Below are 23,530 nucleotides of genomic sequence, written 5' to 3'. Positions count from 1 at the left end.
AATTCATTTTTTCAGGAGGGGATGATGACTTATCAGAGTGTGGGACAGCAAAAGTATGTCGACTTATCCAGTGGTGACGAGTTAAACGGTGTCGAGTAAACCGGAGTATTTTTAACATTAATGCCTATGTAAGTTGGCTGGGACCACAGAAAACTGACTACTTAACCGATGGTGTTGACTTATCCAGGTGACGACTTATGCAGAGTCGACTGTAATTTTATTATGTGCCAAAATTATAAGTAGAATTAATATAATACAGTATTATATTTTACTATATTGTGCTAATTATTCATCAGGCAGGCAATGTCATTAATTAATAATAATTTTAAGCTGAATAATTATTTTAAGTGTATATATTTATGATATCAAATTTTAGAAAAGTGTTTTATTTTGTAGCTTTCTCTTATACTTGATACTCCTCATACATTTCTAACTTGTGGAGAAGATGGAGTAGTACATGAAGTTGATTTGAGAGGAAATAAGCCAGAGAAGTAACTAATTTATTTTCTACAGTTTTTTTTTAATTGTGAATTTGTTGAAAATATTTATTATCTGAAATAATATTTTAACAAGTAACTGTAGAGAATTATATTGGATGATCAAATGAAAAATTTATTTTTAAGGAATGAACTTGGCAATGTCACAAATCAGCTTAATGATTTCATTAATGAAAATTTAGACTATACAAAAGAAAGTTTGAGTCCTTTTGCCTATTAATATCCTTTTATTCCAGTCCAGGAACCACAAAACAGCCAGCGACTTGAAGCAAAACTTCTAAAAATAACCAACAAACACAATTAAAAAACTTACAAATTAAAAATGATCTTGACATCAACCCTTTTTTGTAGGCTATGTCAAAATAATCCTGGGCTTCTATGTACAGCTTAATGATTGCTTAATGATTCATTATGCCACACTGACTCCTAAGTCTAGTGTAAGATTATTGTTATTTAAAATGTGTGTCATTATAATTGGAAATGAAATACACTAAGGAACGGAGATTGTTTGTAGTGGAAAGTTACATAGAGAAAAAAACTACTGAAAATTAAGACAACATACATGTAGTTTATGTGAAAATACTGCAAAGGTTTATGTTTACAAACTTTTAATAGCTGGTAGTCCACAGGGTACGTGTGTAACAACAAAAATTCTTGTAAACAAAATTTTATTTGAAGGAAGACTTCAAAACATTTTGGTGCATTTACAATTGAATCCCAAGAAATATTTGACATTTATCTAGTGATTAAATTATTTTATTTTGATTGTATAAAGTGAGAAATATACATGGAATTTTTATTTATTTACTTAGAATTTCAAAATTCTTGAGTTCATAGTGAATGTATGTTCAAGAGGTGTTTCTCATGACACATAGCAAGGCAATAACAAGCATGGTTGGCTCACAGAGTCATCAAGTCTGACTTCATTATGACATGTATTATGACATGTACTACTCATGAATAGACTTTGATTATGATTTGAAAAAGAATGAAATTATTTTAAGATTTAGTTTATGATTAAAATCAGCTAATTAACTTTAAAATATTTGTTGAATATTTTAATAGTGCTTTGTAGAGATGATTTAAATTTTTTTTTTAATTGATTTATTAATGTTGAGATTTTATTTATATTCTAAAATCAGTTTTTGTCTTGTAAATAAATGTGTGATATTCAAAAGTAAACTGAACTGTTAATATGACATTAACAGTTCAGTTTACTTTTGATTGGGTTGTTCGGAAAGTAATTTTCGTTTTTTTATTACTAGAGGAATTAATGTATTTTTACCAGCCAATTTTATTTTAAGCCACATTTTCATTATATACTTCGACAGCTGACATTTTAAGGCTTATTTGTAAAAAATTTTGTTTGATTCTGTACAATTGTTTTTTTTTCGGTGACCCATCAAATATGGAAAATCGAAAGCATCATTTTCGGCATATTTTGCTTTTTTATAACTAAAAAATCAAAATGCTGTCCAAACAAGAAAAAAATTGTGGTACATGTTTGGAGATGATGTGTTGAGAGAAAGACAGTGCCAAAACTGGTTTACAAAATTGCGTTCTGGCAATTTTAATATTGAAGATAAACTACATTCTGGATGGCCATTTGAAGCCAATGAAAACAAAATAAAGGTACTGATTGAAGCACTCTGCCGTATAACAACACGTGAAATCACTACGAGATTAAATCTGTTAAATTGAATCGTTTATTATTACTTAAAATGAATTTGTTTTGTTTCAAAGCTTGATATATGGGTTCCACATGTTATTAAAGGGAGATGCTCTCTATGGTGGGATTTTAAAGAAATTTTTTTTTGAGCTTTTACCAGACAATTTAACAATTGATTCGAAAGTGTACTGCCATCGGGTAAACAAACTGAGTAATATCATCAAACAGAAAAGGCCAGAATTGATGAACAAACAAAGTGTAGTGTTTTATCATGATAATGCCAAATTTCACACAAGTTTGGTAACTCGTCAGAAACTGTTATAGCTTAGATGGGTTGTGTTATCACACCAACCATATTCGCCAGATCGGACACACTCAGATTATTACTTGTTCCGGTCTATACAAATTTTTTTTAACTGTAAGACATTTACTTGAAATGACAATGTCAAAAATCACTTGGATCAGTTTTTTGTAAACAACAATCAAAATTTTTATGAATGTGAAATCATGCTACTACCAGAAACAATGACAACAGGTATTTGACCAAAATGGTCAATATATAATTCAATAAAATATTTATTTATTATAAGAATATTGCATTTACTTTTCTATGGAAAAAACGAAATTACTTTCCGAACAACCCTATACATTAATAGTATAAATATTTACAGAAGACACCTTTAAAATAAACACTTTTTGCAGCTACACACTTCCAGCAATGTTCATTCCATGTATTAAAACAGTTTTGTTGCCCATTCTGTGTTAACTCCTTGAGGTAATTGTTTCATATTGATCAGGCATGTTTGCTCTTTAGATCATACAAAAAAAACATCAGATTTTTATTGCTAGTAATAACTCTGTTCAGAATACTTTAATTTTTTTAATCAAATGTGTCTATCAGTTTTCCTCTAATTGGGATGCATGTTCTCATATGTTAACTTCCTCAGAATAGTGCATAAACAAACATAATGCATTTAAACTTATCTCGTCTACTAGTACTTTATCAATTAACAGGACTTATTATACTGGATTTATGGATGATTTAAATAAACAATATTATTTCTGATCTGTAAGACATTGCTGCATCCATAAATCCAGTATAATAAGTCCTGTTAATTGATAAAGTACTAGTAGACGAGAGAAGTTTAAATTACGTTAAGGACACAAAGGCATATTAACTAAACATAATGCATTTTCAGGTTATTATGAGGAATGGTATGTATGGAGCCATGAAAAATTCTTAAAATGTTGATCAGCTTGTTTAATGATTGTCTGGAGTCTAATGACTCTCTTTGTAAACTTGGGAAGTCATTTCTTCTCAAAGCTGACATACCTGAATGAGATTATTCTCTATTGATTCATTGCTTTAAAATGCTTATGTAATTTGTCCACTTTTGTAGACAACATGTTTTTGTCTGTGTGATTTGTTTCATTTAGCAAATTAAATATTTAATTTCAGTAAGGTTTATCAAGTTTGACACAGAATTTAATGTTGCATTTCCTTCAGAATTAGCACAAAGTTGCCGTTGAAAACAAATCACACAGGAACTCTTTTTTTGAGTGGAAAAAGTAGATTTATTATAGAAAATAAATCTACTTTTTCAACTCAAAAAAAGAGTTCCTGTGTGATTTGTTTCCAACAGCACCCATGTTTTAATTCCAAAGGAAATACAGCAAATTCAGAGAACAGTAAGCAATCAAGTAATTTAATGTTGATTTTCTGTTCTTGATGCATCCTTTCAGAATTTCAATGGCACATCTTCATATTCCAATACTTTGATGTTTTGTGTTGTAATCCATTCATATATAGGCATCTACTCTGTATCCAACAAATATTGGCATGTCTAAGAAAATGTTCAAGTGTGCATGTACTGTATGCGATTATAGCTGCTATTTAACAATATCAAAAGTTTGGTTTATTTTTGATTTTACTATTTAAATTTTAATACAAGAACAAATATGTTCTATTCTCAAGTAAGAAGTTAATTATTAATTAGGTTCATTATCATCATCATCATTTATTATTATCCATTGGGAATTTTTTCCCTGTTACAAGGGGGGTTTACATTTACGTTGTTTTCTTGTTTTTTTCATAACAATACTTTTTGATTTTTTAATTTACACATATTATTTCACAAATACGTCTCATACATTTTTATTTTAATTATTACAATTTTTTTGTCATATTACATTAATGATATCTTATTTTGAATCTTAGTTAATATTAACTTGTTTTGTTGTTACAAATGTCGATTATTTTACTAAAGTAATTATAAATTTTATATGTCCTTTTTGCTCATTTTATTGAAGTTTATGAACAATTCTGTTAGCGAGTTGCAATTACAAATCTGAGCCATTTCATAGTGTTCACGGATATCATTTAATTTTTCACATTTTAATATTAAATGGTAAGGTGATAAATTGTCGGAGTTACATAAAAAACATTTTTTAGTTGAAAAGTTTATATAAGTATTGTTAACAAAAAGTGAATATTTATTTAAACGGAGTTGGATTATAATTAGGTTCATTATTAAAATGATGGAAATAAAATTTTCTCAATATGAAATTAATTTAATGGGATGATTTTTATTAAGAATACTTTATAAATTATAGAAATAACTATATAAATTGAATATATTTTTGTTTTTCTAGAATTGTTACATGTAGAGATGATCAGATTATACCTTTATATACAATATTTGTAAATCCAAACAATCCTTATGAGTTTGCAGTTGGAGGTAGAGATCATTTTATAAGGTGAGTTTTTTATGTATAAATAGATGATTATTTGTTTGTTTATATATTTTAGACATTATAAAAATATACAATATACCGTATTTTACGGACTATAAGATGCACTTTTTTCTTTGAAAAATTGCCTTTAAAATTCAGGTGCATCTTATAGTCCGTAGCATCTTATAAATATTTTTTTTAAAAATTGCTTAAAAATTAAGGTGCATCTTATAGTCCGTAAAATACGGTAATCAAACTGTTTAGCAAAATATAATATTAATTTGTCTGGCTTTGAAGAACATTTTTTTACATCTAAGAGAAATTCTAAAATTTTAAATTGCAAAATCATTGACTTAAAAAATTAACTGATAATGATGATACATTAGTTTAAATGACTATGTCATTGAAATGAAGGTTTTTGTGGCATATGTATGCTATATCACACTTTTTATAGTTTATGAAATGATATAATTTATTGTCTGACACACAGAAGATAACTGAGGTAGAGAAGAAAGAATATATTATACCAGTAAGATGTAGAGAGAATTTATCATCTATCAATACAGCTATACTTGATTTTATGAAAAGTTGAACTTTAATATTTATACCTCTTATTTGCTAATAATAATAAGTTTGCATATAGGTATTTCATATTACAAACATTCTGCTGTAGTCTTTCATAAAACAATACCAATATAAAAAAACTTTAATGTGTTAATTTTCACTATTCTAGATACAAGATTATCAAAAAGTCTGTGTGCAGTTTTACATTTCAATAACTAGTAATATACAAGTGTTAAAACTGTACTGTAAATAATATTTGATAGCCTAACTTTTGAAGTTTTTCACATGATAATTTTTTTTAATTTCCAACTAATTTTATTTACAGATCCCTTTAGTGATCCAAAATAATGACAGTCAATGAGAAAGTAAACTGTATGCTTTGGCTTGAATAATTAAAGTCAACAATGAATAGCATTTGTTGTTCTAACATCTTCTATTTACTAATTCTGTAAGCCAAAACAAAGTTTTGACTTACAAAACTGTTTCTCTGACAGTTTCTTTGTGACTGTTGCAGAGTCAAAAACAAAGTACATTTGCATTATTTAATTCTACATTGCATCTATAATTGCTCCATCTCATGTGAACATTCCAATTAATAATTTTGACAAGATTACAAAATTAAACCTAATGTTATGTATCAGATTTAAAATATCCTAATGTTATTTAAAATATGAAAAATTGCTATATTTCATTAGTAAGTGATGTCATTTCAAAACAAAACTGTAAATAATACTTTCAAGAATTTTATCATTAATAGAAATAGCAAAAATTTTCACTTAATTTATAATAAAAATAATTATTATTAAACATTAAAGTTGCAAAATTAAAAATTGAAAATTTCTTAGTTTTGCTGTTTTCTGTAGTAGTGCAGTTTTAACAGGGTCTTTATGTTGCAATAAAATGAGTTGTATAGAGTAGTAATATCACCATGTAGAAAAAAAGTGTGTCGATATTTTGAGAAAATAGAGCTGTACTGAATTTGACTAACATTTTTCACGAGTAATTAGTCAAAGAAGTTTACCTGCTAGTGAGTGCTCTGTTATATCTACTTTTAATTCCATGCTAAACCTAAACAAATACCTTATAAGCAATAAAAACTCAAACATCAAAACTTATGCTATTCCACTTGTGGAATAATCATATAAAGCTAGGTCCTACCACCTGTAGGGTCTTTCAAGTGCCAATATAAGTTCGAATAGTTTATGCCTAATATTTTTTAAAATGTAATTAATATTTGGTGAAAATTGAATTTTAATTTTACATTAAATAGGATATATGACAAGCGATTTATTGAAAATGATAATGGTACAGTTAAAAAGTTTTGTCCTCATCATTTGGTATGTATCATGATTTTTTTATTTGTAATATATTGTATATTTTTTCAAAAAAAGAGAATAAAAATATTTTGTGTGTAATTATTAAAAAAATAATAATAATTAAATAACAGTGTTTTTTATTAATTTTTATTTATTAACTTATTAATATTTTAAACTGAAATATGAAATTGTTTTTTTCTAAATGAGACTACAGTTTTTTATGAATAGTAAATCAACAGTTACATAGCATATTGCTACTGTTGCATGTTATTTATTTATTTCTGAATTGGTTATAAAAAATTTTGTTTTCTGTATCTTTAAATATCTAATATACTGTATTTCTTTGATTAAATCCTGCTCTTTGAATAAACCTGGGAAATAAAAACATTGTTAAAAATTGTATTTTAATACAATTTTTAACAATGGCCATGAGATTCAAAGTGTGCTTAGTTTATAATTATAATGGAACAGGTAAATATTATACATCCAGCTTTATTAATTAAATATCCATTCTGGACGTTGGCTGTTGTCATGGCTAACATATTTCTATTGCTGACTCTTTTGAACAGTTCTTCTGAAGGCATTTCATACCAGTCCCTCAAGTTTTTCAGCCATGAGATTCAATATTGTCCCAGCCTTCTTTTTCCAGAGATTTTCCTTGTATAATGAATTGTAGGATTTGGTACTTGATATCATTTCTCATCATGTGGCCAAAGTATTGAAGCTTTCTTTGTTTGATAGTGTTGAACAGTTCTTGTTGTTTATCCATTTGTTGCAATATTTCTACGCTGGTCACATGTTCTATCCAGGATATTCTTAGAAGCCTTTGGTAAATCCACAATTTGAAGGCTTTGATCTTATTTTCAGATGTTTTGGATGTGATCCAAGATTCCACTAGACAATAGCACCAGAAACACACATCTTCTGATTATTCTAGTTCTCATATCAAGGGTTAGATCTCTAGGACAGTAATTTTCATTTTTGTGAAAACAGTTCTTGCTGTATATACTGTAATTGCAATTAATATTGCTTTTTTCTGAGTGGCTACAAATTTGGCTTACATATTATTGGTTGAAGAAAGTCAGGCATCAGAAATTATTGACAAACTGTTTCTATTAAGGTATGTCAAAAATATTTTATTTATCCCTAATACAGGTTTGTACTGTACTTGGTATTGTATTAATACAATATCATATCTTCGATCAAACCTATTACTGTTGTTTTCTATGTATGAATCTCTATATATCAAAATCTGTCTCAAATTTTTTTTCTCATTCCCATGAGATTCAAGATAGACCAGTTCAACTGTATACAGGTATCCCTTGCTTAATGTGGTTTCATTTAATGCAGGATTTGATTAATGCACAAAATTGATTGTGGCAATTCCTTCCATGTGGCAGAAGTTTTAATCAATGTGGCTTTAATGGCCATCTTTACTCAACGTAGATGTGCTTTTCTCAGCAAATAAGATGTTGGTGAATTTTCTGTTTTCATCTGAGGGTAATTTTCGATGTAGGTATGTAGTTATGATAGTTGTGAAATTTAACAGATTACTGCTAATGTGAGATGGTATTCCTTGTTCTTTACAGTCCCCAAGTAGTAAGGATGGAAAATGCAAGACATCTGAGGCATCACCAGTTCTAATTTTAAATTTGTGTTTTTTAATTGGACTATTTTTTCATTGTTTTTAAAGGACATTTTTAATTTTCACAGCCAAGTAGCCTTCAAGAAGAGGTTGGTCGTCAAAAATGTTTTCCAAAATATTGAAAATAGAATAAATGGCAGTGCCTATTTCAACAGACTGTCTTCAAAAAATTAATTTTTAATATTTTAAAATGTAATTACCATTTGGCATCATTCTACAATAAAAATATTTGTTATTAACTGAAAAGTTATTCTGGTAGGTCGCGATTGTTCGGTCAAGTACCAAGGTACCATTGTAGGCCTATTTGATTAATGCAATTTTGATATAAATGGTGGCTTAGAGGAATTAATTAATTGCATTAATCAAGGGATACCTGTATATATTATTATTATTCTTTAGATATATATTTATTTAAATCAGCAATATATGAATAAGGAATCCATAGCTTAATGCTGAGTTGTTTAAGAGAAAATGTAATTAAAAATATTTTGTATTACATTCAGAATTTCATGGAGAATTGCCATGAAGACTGCATTCTTGTCATAAAGAAATGGATGTTTGAAAGTTTTTTGATGAGAAAAATATTAATCTGTGTGTTTTATTGTTGAAGTAACCATAAAAATATACTTTTAATAAAAATCAAAATGATTGACAAAGGTATATAAAAGTTTTATAATAAAACACTTTATTTTTAAGGTGAATAGTGATATTCGAGCCAATGTGACTTGCTTAGTTTATAATTATAATGGAACAGGTAAATATTATACATCCAGCTTTATTAAATTTAATATATTTAAAAATTTCATTCCACATTTGTTGTGAGAATTATAAATATTTAAATTTATAAATTAACTTTATCTTTAAATTTTTTATATTAGTAAGTAATAAACAAAAGTGCAATAACCAGAAATTCATGAAAATTGTTAAATGTTATATAAAAGAAAGGTCAAAAAATAAGGAATTGATCAAATTTATTAACTAATTACTTTAAATTTGGAAAAAATATCTTTTAATATGAAAAAGATTACTTTTTCCAAATTTAAAGTAGTTAATAAAGAAATCTGAAGTATAAATTTGTTTTATTGATCAAATAAATGATTTTAATACTGTATTTTTGTAGTTAAAATGATTGAATGTATAATTATAGGACACACCTTGTTTCAGTTAATAATAATTTGTTTATACTCCTTTAGAAATATTAGCTTCTTATAATGACGAAGACATATATACTTTCAACAGTCAGCATTCTGATGGTGCCGAATATACGCATAGATATCGCGGTCATAGAAATAATCAAACAAGTAAGAAAAAATTTCAAAATTTTGACACATTTAATTTCTAATTTTACAATTTAATTTGAGTAATTAAGATTCTTGCTTTCAAGTTTAACTAGAGTGGCATTCTAAATAAAGTTAAGAACAAGAATAACTAATTTGAAACAAGAATATTGATGAATGAATCAATCACTATTTAAATTATAAATATATGATGTTTTTGTTATTTTTAACTCCTATTACTATATGAAATTATATTAATTTTATGATCGTATCACAAGATTTAAAAAATAAAGAATAAGTAGTGTATTTAATGAACTAAATGATTTAAATCCTCTTATATATAATTTTTAATAAAAAAACTTGAAATTTTATTTCAATTTAGTTAAAGGTGTCAACTACTTTGGATCAAAGAGTGAATATATAATAAGCGGAAGTGACTGTGGATATATTTTTTTCTGGGAACACGATAGTGAGCATATAGTACACTGTACGTACGGTGATGAAGGAGGGGTTGTAAGTTGATATTTGTTTTTTTATTAAGATAAATTAATGATTAAATGCTTATAGAAATATACTGTTGTTTTAAACAGAAATATTATGTTTAAATGTAATTGTTAAAATAGTATTGACACACACTAAAATATTAGAACACTTCTATTAAATTGGGCTTGTTTACTTTATAAAGAAAATTTTTTTTTTAATTTACAATGTTTATGTTAAATTTTCAAATTATTCAACATTCTTTATATTTACATTGTAATGTTCTTATTTTTGTTTTAATTGCCTGAATATAGTACTGTAAATATTTTCAAAAGTCTCATGATTAATTATAATATTACAATTTTACAACTTTCATTGTTTGAGTGTTTTTAATACCATAGGACAGTTAAGTATTTTAATAAATGTAATTATTATAATTAAATCTTGTATAATAGAAAATATTATTTTAGGTTAATTGTTTAGAACCTCATCCTACAAGTCCATTTCTTGCTACTAGTGGATTAGATGATGATATAAAAATCTGGGTGCCATCGTGTGAACATTCACCTGATCTTTCAAGTATTAGAGCCGTAAGTTTTTGTTTATTGATATGCTAAAACATTGTTGATTCTTAAGATCTTATACAGTCAAACCTGTTTTTATGCGGTGGATAGGGACCGCATTAAAAAATGCATTAAAAAAAAAATCGCACGAAACTTCACGAGTGGCTATAAAAAATAGTTTTCGCAACACAATTAAAAAAATATTTTTTTTTATGCAGTCAATAGGAACCACATAAAAAAAAGTCTCACATAGAAAATAACTCAAAACCGTACGAAATAGAATTTATTGACAACAGATGTCAGCACTTGACTGCATCGTCTCGTCTATCGTCTGTTTTACATATTTTTGTCCAGGTGGTGTTTTGTTGACTTAAAAAATAAATTATTTCATTTTTCGCATATTCATGCAATAATATTACTATAATAAGTTCATTTATGCTATAATAAGTTTATTTAGCTACAATAAGTCAACGTGAGACATGACAAATCGCACGAGACTAGTCGCCAACTATACCGCACAAATAAAAAATCGCATAAAAAAATCACACAAAAAAAGACTGCATAAAAACAGGTTTGACTTTATTTATGAATTTTGTAACAATATATGCAATATTTCAAGTTTTTTCTTTATAGAATTTTTAGACATCATTAAATCAGTGTAAAATCTTTCAGTGAGTAATTGAATATAAAAGTATTTGCTTGAGCACAGAATTTCAATTATATATTTTTCTTGTTAACAGAAGTTTACTTCAAATAAATAAATGCTGTTTTTTATTGTTTAAATTATTTATTTATTTAATTTGAATTATTATTATTTGATACAATATACTAGGGACACCATGTGACTTTGTTGTATCATGATAAAATTAAGATGGAGCATTTTGTAATTAAAAATTTTTAAATTTGTATTAGTACATATAAATTATCTTTTTCTCTATCTATCCTGAGTGCTGAAATGTGTATGGATAGTTATATGAGAGTGAGAAAGAAGTGTGTGTGTATTTCATCATAAGAAAACAGTTGCAGGCCACACAAGAAGGCAATCCTTATACAGTGGAATCTTGCTTAATGAGCACCTCGCACAATGAGTATTTCTCATAATGAGCAAAACAAATTGTAAAACTTTGCCTCACTTAACAAGTGATGAGGAGAGGTGAAGTCCCAAATTGTGTGCATGCGGCATGCTCCATCAGTCTGTGTTTAGCACTTGTTTTGCTAGCATCTTAGTGTCGCTTGTGATCACATATTTTTCAAAACTTGTGTTCATACATATTACTTATAAACATCAACAACCATAGTCCATTATGTAATAAACACACCAAATGATATGTGAGATCTGGAAATCCCCTTTGACACAAAATTATAATAAATTATATCCGAATTAATAATTACCCCTTTCTTATATCCGGATATAATCCGAATATAATACGAATTATAATAAAATTGTTCCCCATATCGACTCGAAAATTTTCCTATTATAAACATCCTGCTAAAAACTGTCCTGGATATAAACATCCTGCCTACAAACGGTCCTGGACGAGAAAACATGCGTCCCCGGCCGTATAACTGTCAACTATCCATTGTTCTTACGCTGAGCACAGATCATCTTGCAACTTAAGTTTATAGTTAGCGCCCGAATTCGCCGTATTGTTTCCAATCCCGGGAACACCTATGGCCTAAGCACCTGCACGTGACCAAAATTCCCAGCAAAAAGATATATATAAGATGTTTCCTTCTTCCCCCCGGTGGAGAGTCTTTCATCGATTAAGATCGAGTCGCGATCTTACCCTGTGTGCCTACAGAATATATTTGACTATTGTGCCTCAAGTACCATCGAATCTTCCCTAGAAAGGAATATTCGATCATCGTGACGAACAGCATATTTGAATTACTGATTGTCCAAGAGGTATGGAACCCACTTATGTGAACTCTCTCTCTCTTCGCGTGATAGGGATATATAGCTATATATATATATATGTCACCCCTTTTAATGTCAGATTTTTGTAATGTATATTTTGTTTCCATTAAATCGTTGTTATCCTGTTAAATGGTGTCTTGGTTGCTCGAATATTCGCCTATCGTCTTACCACGACTCCACTTTCCCTCCTACACTTGACCAGATAAAAAGCAGTCCCGTCCCTATGGGATCTCTACCGACAAATAAGCCATCTCTGACTCGTGGGCAAGTCCCTCCGACTTGTTGCCGACACTAAACAGAGGTCTGACCTCGTCATCCCTCCTCGGTACCCACAGTTATGCCAAATTCTTGGGTCATTAAATTTAATGACCGATTCCAAATTAAATTTTAGAAATGTCTGAATTAAAAATTAACTATTTATAATTATTAAATTTAATATGAGATGGAAACATAGCTGCCTACCTCTAGTCAAATTAATTAATTTCTAATATTTAATTATAGCCTTTATATAATCCAAGAATTTGGCATATCGTTTGGAGTGTTTATCAAACATATTAGCTGTGATTTTTTTTTTGTTTCCGCAAATCAAATTCTCATTCCGGGATGGTTCATTCTGCGCTAGAAGAAAAGATGATGATACACACTTCTTAACAGTGTATATTGTACAATTTTTTTGAATAAACATTATACATAAAACATTTGAGCATTTTTTCAGCGTGGAATGCATTATCATATTTTACATTAATTTCTATGGGAAAAATTGTTTCGCTTAATGAGTGTTTTGCATTACGAGTAAGACTCTGGAACGAATTATGCTTGTTAAGTGAGGTTCTACTGTACTTGCTGGTCATGGACAGGCAATTCTTTGCATTTGTTCTGTGTCAATTGCTTTGTTCTTATGTTTTTGCTTTTTGTGCCTATTTTCCATTAGGCATGTGCATGGTGTTTTTTTATTTTTGCCCCAATAAAACCAAATTGGACTTAGCCTACCCAGAAAATGTCTTGTCTTATGCATACTTGTTTTAATGTGTGTTGTGAAGTCTGAGGGTAGGTCTGTTCTCCAGTGTTTCATTGTATTTTCTGAAAATGTAATGGATGTTGGATGCAGTCAAATGCCTTCCTATGCTGTATGTATATTTCTGTGTTGTTTGTGTGCTTGTTGTAGAATGTTTGACTCTATAAGTAACTGTTCTTTGCAACCAATATGATTTTCTATGAGTCTTTTTATTGATCTGTGAGAATATTGTGTTGTTCTATGTAATGATATATTTTGTTGTGATTCATGACACGAGAGTATTTTGTAGAATGTACGAAGGCACATGTATTATATAGTGTCTCTGGTAATGTTGTTTTTGGGTTTCATGTATGTGATGCCCTGTGTTGTTCTTATTGTGCAATTTATTTTCCAGTTGTTTGTTATTTTATGTTACTTCTATATTCTATCTTCATTTTTATCGTAAATGATTATGATATTCCATTAGTCTATTGCTTTTATTAAATTAGAGTTATTCATTAAAATATTAAAATCATTGATATACGGTAAAAGCTGTTTACTTTTTCTGAATCCAAATTGATACATACAGTTCAGTTATTTTTATTTTCACAAAGATGTCTGTCTCTGAGAAAGGAATATGAATTTTTATAGATAAAATTGTTTTCTATTATAAAAAGTGGAAATTTGCAGATTTTTAAAATAATAAAATTAAATTTGTTACTTGTTAATAACAACAGTATAAAGCCTGTAATAGAAATAACAAAACTTTAAATCAAAATTTAGTTTTTTTAAAAAGAATTTATCTATGGAGTTTTAACTTTTGTTTTTTCCTTCAATCCATAAGATTTATGCATACTTGATTACTGTGTACATTTTCAAAGACAGTTCTTTATTATTATTATCATCATTACTATTTATTGCAGAGAACTTGTAATAATGTAAAAGAAAGAGAAGAAGACAGGAAACACGATGAACCAGATACCATCGACGGACAAATGCTTTGGTTTCTTTTAAAGCACTTGCAAAGATCAGCTAGAAGAAGAGTAAGATATTTTTACATTTTAAAAAATTATGGTTAATTTTAGTGTCAGTAACAAATACATTTTGACTTTCTAAATGAACTTTTTATAAATTATATTAGACATATTCATTACTTCTTGCATTACAATCATCTCTTTACATAAAATTAATTTTAACACATTTATTATATAATTATAGTCTATTTATCCTAACTTGGCAGCTACTGTAAACAAAGATTTTGTCGTATTAATCTGCCGGAGATTTTTATTGGTCAAATCACAATCGGAAGTGGCTAGACACATGTTGACTAGTTAAGCCCCTTTCTCTGCACGTGTTAAAGTAGGTCAGAGTGGTCACAACAATTTAAAAATTACCGATATAATACTTAGAAAACTTATTATAGCCTACTTTAATATTTTTACGTAGCCGTTTAAATTATTTCCATCATTTAAAAATAGTCAAAAATTATTAAATATATATTATTAAGACTTACACAAAATATATTTATAATTGTGTAGTTGAACATACTTCAGAATTTTTATCTACACAACAATTTTATTAAATAGATATAAAACAAAACAAATTCTCCAGCAATCCTTAAAAATCATACTCAAACCTCTAAAGGAAAACGTTACTGTAATGTATGAATTTATCTATGTGATATTTATATAATTAAAAATTTTCTTAAATAATTACAGTGTAAACTTACCTTATTAATCATTTGTATCAGAAGATAGTTGCTCGAAGTAATCATTTATATCGCTTTCGTCACTATTTGTCTTCCACTGAATAATCAGTTTTTCTACAACAGTTTCCGAAATCTCATCGAGTTCCCACATTCGTTGTTCTTCTTTTTCTATGTGTTCGATACATTTTCTCCATCTTTCTTCAGTTATTTGTTCGATAGCTTTATTCATTAAAATTCGCACATCCGACAGTTTGAATGTTGTGTTGTGACGTGCGATGTAACCTTTCATATCTGCCCATATTAGTTCAATAGGATTTAAATTACAATGATACGGAGGTAAACGTAACACATCAACACCTATTTCTTTGGCCATTTCATCAATAATATATTTATCGTATTTATGTTTTATTTTTTTTAACAATATCCAAAAGTTCTATTTTTAACATTTTTTCGTTATGACGAACCCTATTTTTTTCCAACCAAGAAATTATGTCAGCTTTTTTCCAACTACAATTAGGAATCTTCTCAATTTTAGTTGAGTGATATGGAGCATTGTCCATGACAACAACAGCATTACTTTCTAATTTCGATAATATTTTTTCAAACCATTTTTTGAAATTATTTCCATCCATTTCTTCGTGGTAATCTTTTGTTGACTTTGATTCAAATTCATATAGACCACCATTAAGAAAACCTGAATTGCTGCCTATATGAACAAGAACTATTCGTTTTCCCTTTCCAGAAGGATTTTTTAATCCAGTAGATCGTCCAGACACAAAAGCTTCGTGACATGACGTAATTGAACAATCCTTCCATACTTTATTCTTGGTATGGCCCGCATTAATCCACGTTTCGTCCAAATAGTAAATCTTACGGCCTAAAGAACGCATTTCTCTATTTCTATTTTTCGTAAATATTGTCTTTGCCATAAAATGATATCGTCTCTTTCAATTAATCTACTATTTCTATTACGGTTTGTATATTTAAAATTAAGTAATTTTAACAAATTGTATATCGTGGATCGAGTAAAGTCTGGTAAATCTGGATCATCATTAACAGCCTGTAATACCTTATCTACCGTAGGTAATTCATTTAAGAAATAAAAATTGTGTACTTTACCTCTAATGGCACATTTTGTGAATTCATCATATTTGTCAACAAGTTGAGTACGCTTACGGGTTTTCGAAGGAGTTATTACTTTACCATTAGTAAAATATTCTTTGCGAATTCTGTAAATGCTTCTTTCTGATATCCCTGTTGTCTTTGCTACCATTTTCACTATATCGTTCACACAGAGTTCCGGATTCGTTTCAGTTAGAGAATTAAACAAATTTAATACTATTCGTTTATCCGAGCTCCTCAGCGATTTTCCTTGTTGATGTTTAATCGTATTTACATTCAAGTTTTCCATTTTTGTAATTCAACAACACACAGTTTGAAATGAATGGGAAAACGAAACCAAGACATTATAGTGCGCATGACCGGAAAAAGTTTATTTTTAGTGATTCAGAATGTGAAAATATTTATTAAAATAACAATTTAACAAATATGAAATAATTACATTTATAATCATTGCTAAGCGACTAGTATTTCATTAATGATTTTATAAATAACAAAGAACTATTTTCTGCGGACAAATGAGATGCAACGTGGTACCTAATTGATGGACGTGGGTTTAAGCCAATAAACAAAGAGAGGTGTGTCTTAGTTTGTTTACAGTAGCTGCCAAGTTAGGATAAATAGACTATAGTCATAATATGATACATAAAATTTTTAAAACATAAAATAAATTGTATCAATACACATTTTAAATAAGATTATTTGTCCAAAAGATTTCTCTAAACACTCAGAAAATGTCAAAAAACTAGCATGATTGATTTTCAGATGTTTGTCATTTAAATTAATAATAATAATAATGAATATAAATAAACATCAGTAAGCCCAGTGAGTATATAATGAAATACCAACAATTGCCTTAAAAATCAGGCTATAAATTGGCTAATTAAATGATTGATATAAAGTAATTTGTTACTAGAGGTAGAAGTTGGGTGCCATCTCTTATCTAAGTTAATATTTACTTAAATTATAATTATTAACTTAAATAAGAGATGGTACCTAACATCTACCTCTAGCAAAATTACTTTGGCTAATTAAATGATTGAATATAATTTATAGCCCAATTTTTAAGGCGATCGTGGTATTTCATTAATAATAATGAAAACAGTGCACATAGTTAGGGAAGGTTCTGTTTATCTGTTTGAAACTGTGTGATCCAAATAACTAGTTCTTCAGTTTTAAGAATTTCATTTTTTTAAACCTTTTTTGTTTTCCTGCAGTATATGTGGGAGGTTCAGAAAGTTCTCAGAATTGCTTATAATAAAACACAAAATCTGGTTGAATTATTTTTTTATTTTTCAATATAATATTCTCTGAGAATTGAAACACTGCTGGAATAATGTCTTCACTCCAGCAGAAAAAGCCAATTTGTCTAGTTCTGCAAATGACCTCTTCATTTGTGTGAAATTTCTTGCCTGTTGCACATTAATGCAACTCCCCACAGAGCACATCAGACTTCAGACTGGTTAAAAATGTATGTGTGGGAAGTAATGGACAATCCTGTGCACAGTCCAGCCTTATCATAATCTGATTTTTACCTTTTTGAACCTCTGAAGAAACATTTTGTTAGCTTATACTTGTTGTATGACAAGTTCAAGACTTCGTGATGAAGTCTTGAACTTGTTCAAATCATTAAGTGAAGAATTTTTACTTTTGTCTCCCACTGAAAAAGTGTTTAAAAAATTAAATTAATCATTTGAAAGTACACAGTTTAACCTATTTTTCAATATAGTTGTCATTCCTTTTTAATGTAATTTGCTATTAAGTTGTTATAAAAAACTACCTTACTCCTGTACATGTTTACGAAATATCAAGTGAGGTAACAACAAAGAATTATTGCTGGTAATATCATTAGAATTATTTAGGCTTCAATGTTTTAAAAAATTGAAATACATTTAAAATTACAATTTATTTAATATACTGAAATGATAACTAAATGATGTTTTCCAACATTACTTAATGCATGTTGCTACTTTAGGCTCAGATGGAAGGCCAGGAACGAGGCGAGAGCAGTTCGGAGAGCAGCGACACAGAAGATGAAGATGCAGACAACTCGAACGCCATCCAGTGCTCACAGTCTTGAAACACGTACCAAAACTAGAGACGAGTTGCCAAATATCGGTTGTGGTGCCTTCGGTCATTAATGTAATATAGACTGGGTCAAACTAGTCCAATGAAAACAGCACGTATTAGACTTTTAGATAAGAACTCTTTTTTTCTCCCATTTATTACACATTGGGTTTGTTTATACTTAATAATATATTATTAATGTTTATTTATTTATCTGTGATTTATGTTTTAAAGAAATTCATATTTTTAACAAAGTTACAATTTATGGAAGAATCGGTTTTCATTTTAAATTTATACAAATTGCTAAATTTTTTCCACAAAGTATCTGCCCAAATATAGTTTTGAATTACTGAAATTTGCTCATTTATTAATATCTGTATATATATAAAGAGTATAGGAATATTTTAATTTGTAAAATTTTGTAGTGTTATGTAAATGGATAGTTAAGTTATCCTTAAATTGGTTTCGGAATTGTCTTTTGGTAGAGAATGTTCTCTTAAAAAGCGGTTTAAATTGCAAACTAATAAATTTCTCTAAGGGTAGTTTTTTCTCAGTCGTGTTCAAGACATAATTTTACACTTTAAAGAAGGTTTTCAAGCCAAATACATTTGATTGATCATAATCAAAAATGATAATTCATTAAACATTGACAAATACAAAGAGGAATGTTAACATAAAGGATTTGTCTAAACATTTTCAAATTTAGGTTATCCAAATAACTTTGTTTATATACATTAAATCTGTATTTTTACCAAGATTTATAAATGTATTCTATCAACATATAACAAATTTTTCAACAAAACTGTGATGCTGGGAATGTGTACGAATATAATTTATACGACAGATTGGATTCAAGTTGACAATCCTATTTTTACCAAGGAAACAAAGTGGATGAGAGATATTGAAGGTAAACTGTAGATGTATTTATACAAACAATACAAAATAATTACATAACTGTACTTTTTTTTTATCTGTTTGAATGATAGATGACGATTTTTATGGAAATTAGCTGAAACTGATAGATAATAAATTTTATCATCAAAACATATGCTGTGTTGTTGGAAAGAATTTGAAATCTCTGGTATAATGTTTGGTTAAGGCAGTTTGTGTATTGCATATCTAGAACTGACTGCCTAGTACATGTCTTTGATTGTTTAAGCTTAAGAATGGCAAATTTACCAAGATGTAATATTCAACCAAAATATCTTTGAATTCTGATAACTCAACAGAAGAAAAACAAAGAATCCAATCCTTTTAAATTTATAGGATATAGGTAAGATAAAAATTTGTTGTGCCAGTTTGCACTGTTTTGACTTTAGAAAACTTTAATCAGTATTAAAAGAACAAAAACTAATTTGAAATAATCGATACGTCACACAAACGAATGGATTTTATATATTCTCATCTTGAAGCAATCGTATGTAAAATAAATCTCAGTAACTGCTTGTTTTTTTAATTAAAATTTGAGGTTTAGAAGTCTCATGTAATACTATTGACAATAATTTGTTTCTTTTTTAATTCTTGTAGATAAGTAAGGTATGATATCGACAGATCGAGCAGGAATATTTTCATTACTTGATTTAGAATATTTGCAATCTGCTTTTTCTTTGTTTTTCTCAACCATCTTAACATTATTTATGTGTTGTAAATTTGCCAACTGTATTAAAAGGTGGTTGAGAATAAACTATATATACATATATCAACAAAAGCAATTGTTTGTTAGTGTATTAAAATTTTATTTAAATGTGGCTCGTATGTAAATGATGTAACGTTTTAACATTTTTTGACCCGAAATCACGACCGAAGAGAGCTTTCTCGCCGGCGTTTCCCGAGAATTAATTATCTTTCGAGACGCCGGGCGACTCGATTTGTAGTCGACGGTAAGTTCAATTACAAAGTTAATAATATATAAATTCAATCAAATTTTATTCTTAGATAATTTTGATTGTTACATTTATTAAGATAATAAAGTATAATTTTGATTACGTTGTTATAGATTATTAGTTTATAGTGTGTTATTGTAATTGATTAACTATCTATTTACAGAAAAACATTTCTATTTATTAAATGACAATGTTATGAAATAAAAATTACAGGTTATTAAATTTCAATATGCTAACAAAAGAAGGACTGTAGTTTTTACCAGAAAGTGAGAAAGTAATTGTATCAAGAAATGCATACAAAACATAATTTAAAATAATTTTGTTTGTGGTTATCTTGGATCTTGTATGTAGTTGTCTTTCTATGTTAATTTAACACATTACTGAAAATATTGGCAGGAAATTGTCATTTACTTAATTTCCACTTTTTATTTACTTCTAATTATTTACGTAATCAAAATAGAGATTTTGCAGTTCCCTTTCTTGATGCGACAATACAGAGGTTTTTTTACAATTACATGAGTTGGATCTTTCTGCTTGTTTTGGAACAAAGTTTAGTATAATATAAATTGCCAATGTGATTAAAGAAAAGGATTTAAAAAATTCTATTTGTGCATGATCATCACTATGTAACAAAAGCATCTTCAGGCTTTTGTGATAACTGTGTTTAAAATTTACCATCCTCCATATATTATTAGAACAGGCAAGAATCAAAAATAAATATTAAACTGACATTTTGGATTTACAATACATGAATTTGCAGTTTTCATGGATGATTATACCATTACTTTTGTTCCACAATGAATAATAGAATTAGAGCAATTTCCTACAGCATACCTTTGAGAAAAAAATGATGCTATTTTCATTCTCATCTTGATATTCTTTGGGCCTTTGTATCCTATGACTCAGCAAGCAACGTCACACCCAGAGTCATCAATGTTGGACAGGAATCAAACAAAAAGAGATTCCTGAACCTCCAGCTAGGAGTTGAGCAAGGAGCTAACACCACAATCTCATAGAAACAAATTCATTAAAAGGCAGCACGAGAGAAATATGGCTCCTGATTGCAAGAGTTGTTTCCTGGCAAACAGGAAACAAAAGTGTGAATGTAGAATTGAAGTGTAGTATGTGAGAAAAAGTAGTGCATACAGACTATTTCACTCAAACAAAGGATATCAAGAAAGGCAAGGTGATGTGATCTGGAGACCACAAGGAGAGATGTATAATGAAGGTTTTGTTTTGTGTAAATGAGAGGTTTTGGGTAAAGTGAAAATGCTAAGAATAACTTTGATTCTTGCCTATGCACCAGTGAGTCTACTGGGAGCAGTAAGAAGAATGAGTTCTGAAAAAGGTTTCATAAGATACTGAATATGTGTAGATGTGAATAAAGAGATATCTGAGGCTGGTTGAGTTCTGTGCAGAATTTGTTGGATATCCAGAGCTATCCATCAATATTAATGCTGCTGCAAACTAGGCAATGCCATCACTTTTGACATGATGTCAGAGACAATTTTTATGGTCACGTGACTGTTTTGCTTTGATAATTAGGCTAATTTACTGCTTGTGATATCACCATGACATAGTTATACAGAACCAATGAACATTTTGTCTACCCTCTACAAACTATTGTTTGATAGTTTTGTAAAATGATGACAATGACTTGCATCAGCAAATGGAAGAGCTGAAGGTAACATCAGTTAACAAATGGAAGCAGCCGAAGCTACTATTTTGTCAGAAATTTAATAAACGAAAATGAAATTGGAGACTCAATAGATTTATGAAATCAATGAAATAATTTAATTTTCATAAAGTAAGAATATATCAAACAGCTGTTTTATAATCCCAGCATAATGAATACATGGCTGAAATGTGCATCATCTGTGTGGCACATGCTCCTTTCTCATAAACTTTCAAATGTGCATGAGCTTTGTCAATCATTGCCTGAGGCATCAAATCGACTGCGTGCTTTCCATCAAAGGGTATGACTTAGTGTGACATCAAGTCGATGGCCATCAAGCAGGCAGCAGTTGATCGAATTTGCTTCGATATTGCGCAGTTTGCAGTGGTCTTTATGGGTATGAGATAAGTGATTAAGGAGTGTGGACACAAGGATGATGATAGGAGCGGGATGTGACTCAATTTTTATTTAGTGATCTCAAGGATAATGATGAATGGATGGAGAAACAGAAAAAGTGTGTGTGTAGATCTGGAGCATTTTGATCAGCAAAGGAGATGAAGTTAGAAATTGTGCTGTGTAAAAAGAGGTATATGGAGTTTCAAGAATGGATGGAATGAAATAATAATAAGGAAGCATACCTTGAATGGTAGGGTAAAGATGGACATAGGTTGAAGAAACGTACAAGTAAGAAGACCAATATCGATACCATCAATATTCTGAAGAAGAATCTGATGCTAGATATTTTAGGCAGTCTCATTAATAATAATAATATTGATTGAAATTAAAATTGTACAAATAATTGACAATCTGGCAAACTACTTCAGGTAAAATAATTTTGGTTTGGTTTTGGCAATTTGTGATTTATGGCCTTTACGATGAAGAATCACCCTATGTCATATATGTAAAGTTGCCATCTTCCATAGGCTCTAGATAACATCTACCTAGCTCAACACTCAAATAAAAACATTCTTGTTATTGCATGAATTCATGTAGAATATTTTAATGGTAAATAACTTCTTTTAAATTCCTCTTTTCCCTGATTAAACCATAATATAGCAAGAAAAATTTTTGGATCAACTACCAAAGGTGCTAAAGTGCCCGATTTTCCAAATCAGTGTTGTGTGGGAGTTGGTAAGTGAAGCTATTCCAATATTGATGTATACATTTGATTTTACTCAAAATATTGCTACAGCTATTCAGAAAATGTCTACTCTCTGCATCAGTCATCTGGACAAAGTGAGCCAGAAAACAGAAAAGGACTAGGAATCCATGAATTCCTAGTCCTTTTCCATAACATGCTACAATGTTAAACAATTTTAACATTTGATGTAGAAAGTGAGTTTTAAAAATTTAGTACAATGTCTTTGCTCAATGTTAATTTGTCCACATGATAAAGCTTATTGCAAAGTACAAAAGGAATAT

The 23,530-nt window shown here is 28.9% G+C and overlaps 1 protein-coding gene across 1 annotated transcript in view; it reads left to right on the top strand.

Moving 5' to 3' along the window:
- Positions 1-20,535, top strand: part of LOC136989313 (DDB1- and CUL4-associated factor 8-like) — a 47,136-nt gene extending 26,601 nt beyond the window's left edge. The window contains exons 4-12 of the mRNA XM_067287435.1: positions 397-491; positions 4,819-4,923; positions 6,734-6,800; positions 9,121-9,178; positions 9,618-9,725; positions 10,084-10,214; positions 10,652-10,771; positions 14,580-14,699; positions 18,459-20,535. Of these exons, the coding sequence (XP_067143536.1) occupies positions 397-491; positions 4,819-4,923; positions 6,734-6,800; positions 9,121-9,178; positions 9,618-9,725; positions 10,084-10,214; positions 10,652-10,771; positions 14,580-14,699; positions 18,459-18,563 (909 nt within the window). The 3' untranslated portion in view covers positions 18,564-20,535. The remainder of the gene's footprint in view (positions 1-396; positions 492-4,818; positions 4,924-6,733; positions 6,801-9,120; positions 9,179-9,617; positions 9,726-10,083; positions 10,215-10,651; positions 10,772-14,579; positions 14,700-18,458) is intronic.
- Positions 20,536-23,530: the final 2,995 nt, after the last annotated feature.

The sequence above is a fragment of the Centruroides vittatus genome, unplaced genomic scaffold (genome assembly GCF_030686945.1).
Source record: "Centruroides vittatus isolate TY-2023 unplaced genomic scaffold, ASM3068694v2 scaffold_464, whole genome shotgun sequence".
In the NCBI taxonomy this organism is placed as follows: domain Eukaryota; kingdom Metazoa; phylum Arthropoda; class Arachnida; order Scorpiones; family Buthidae; genus Centruroides; species Centruroides vittatus.
Note: the sequence above shows the minus strand (reverse complement) of the source record. Positions and strands in the feature narration are given on the sequence as shown.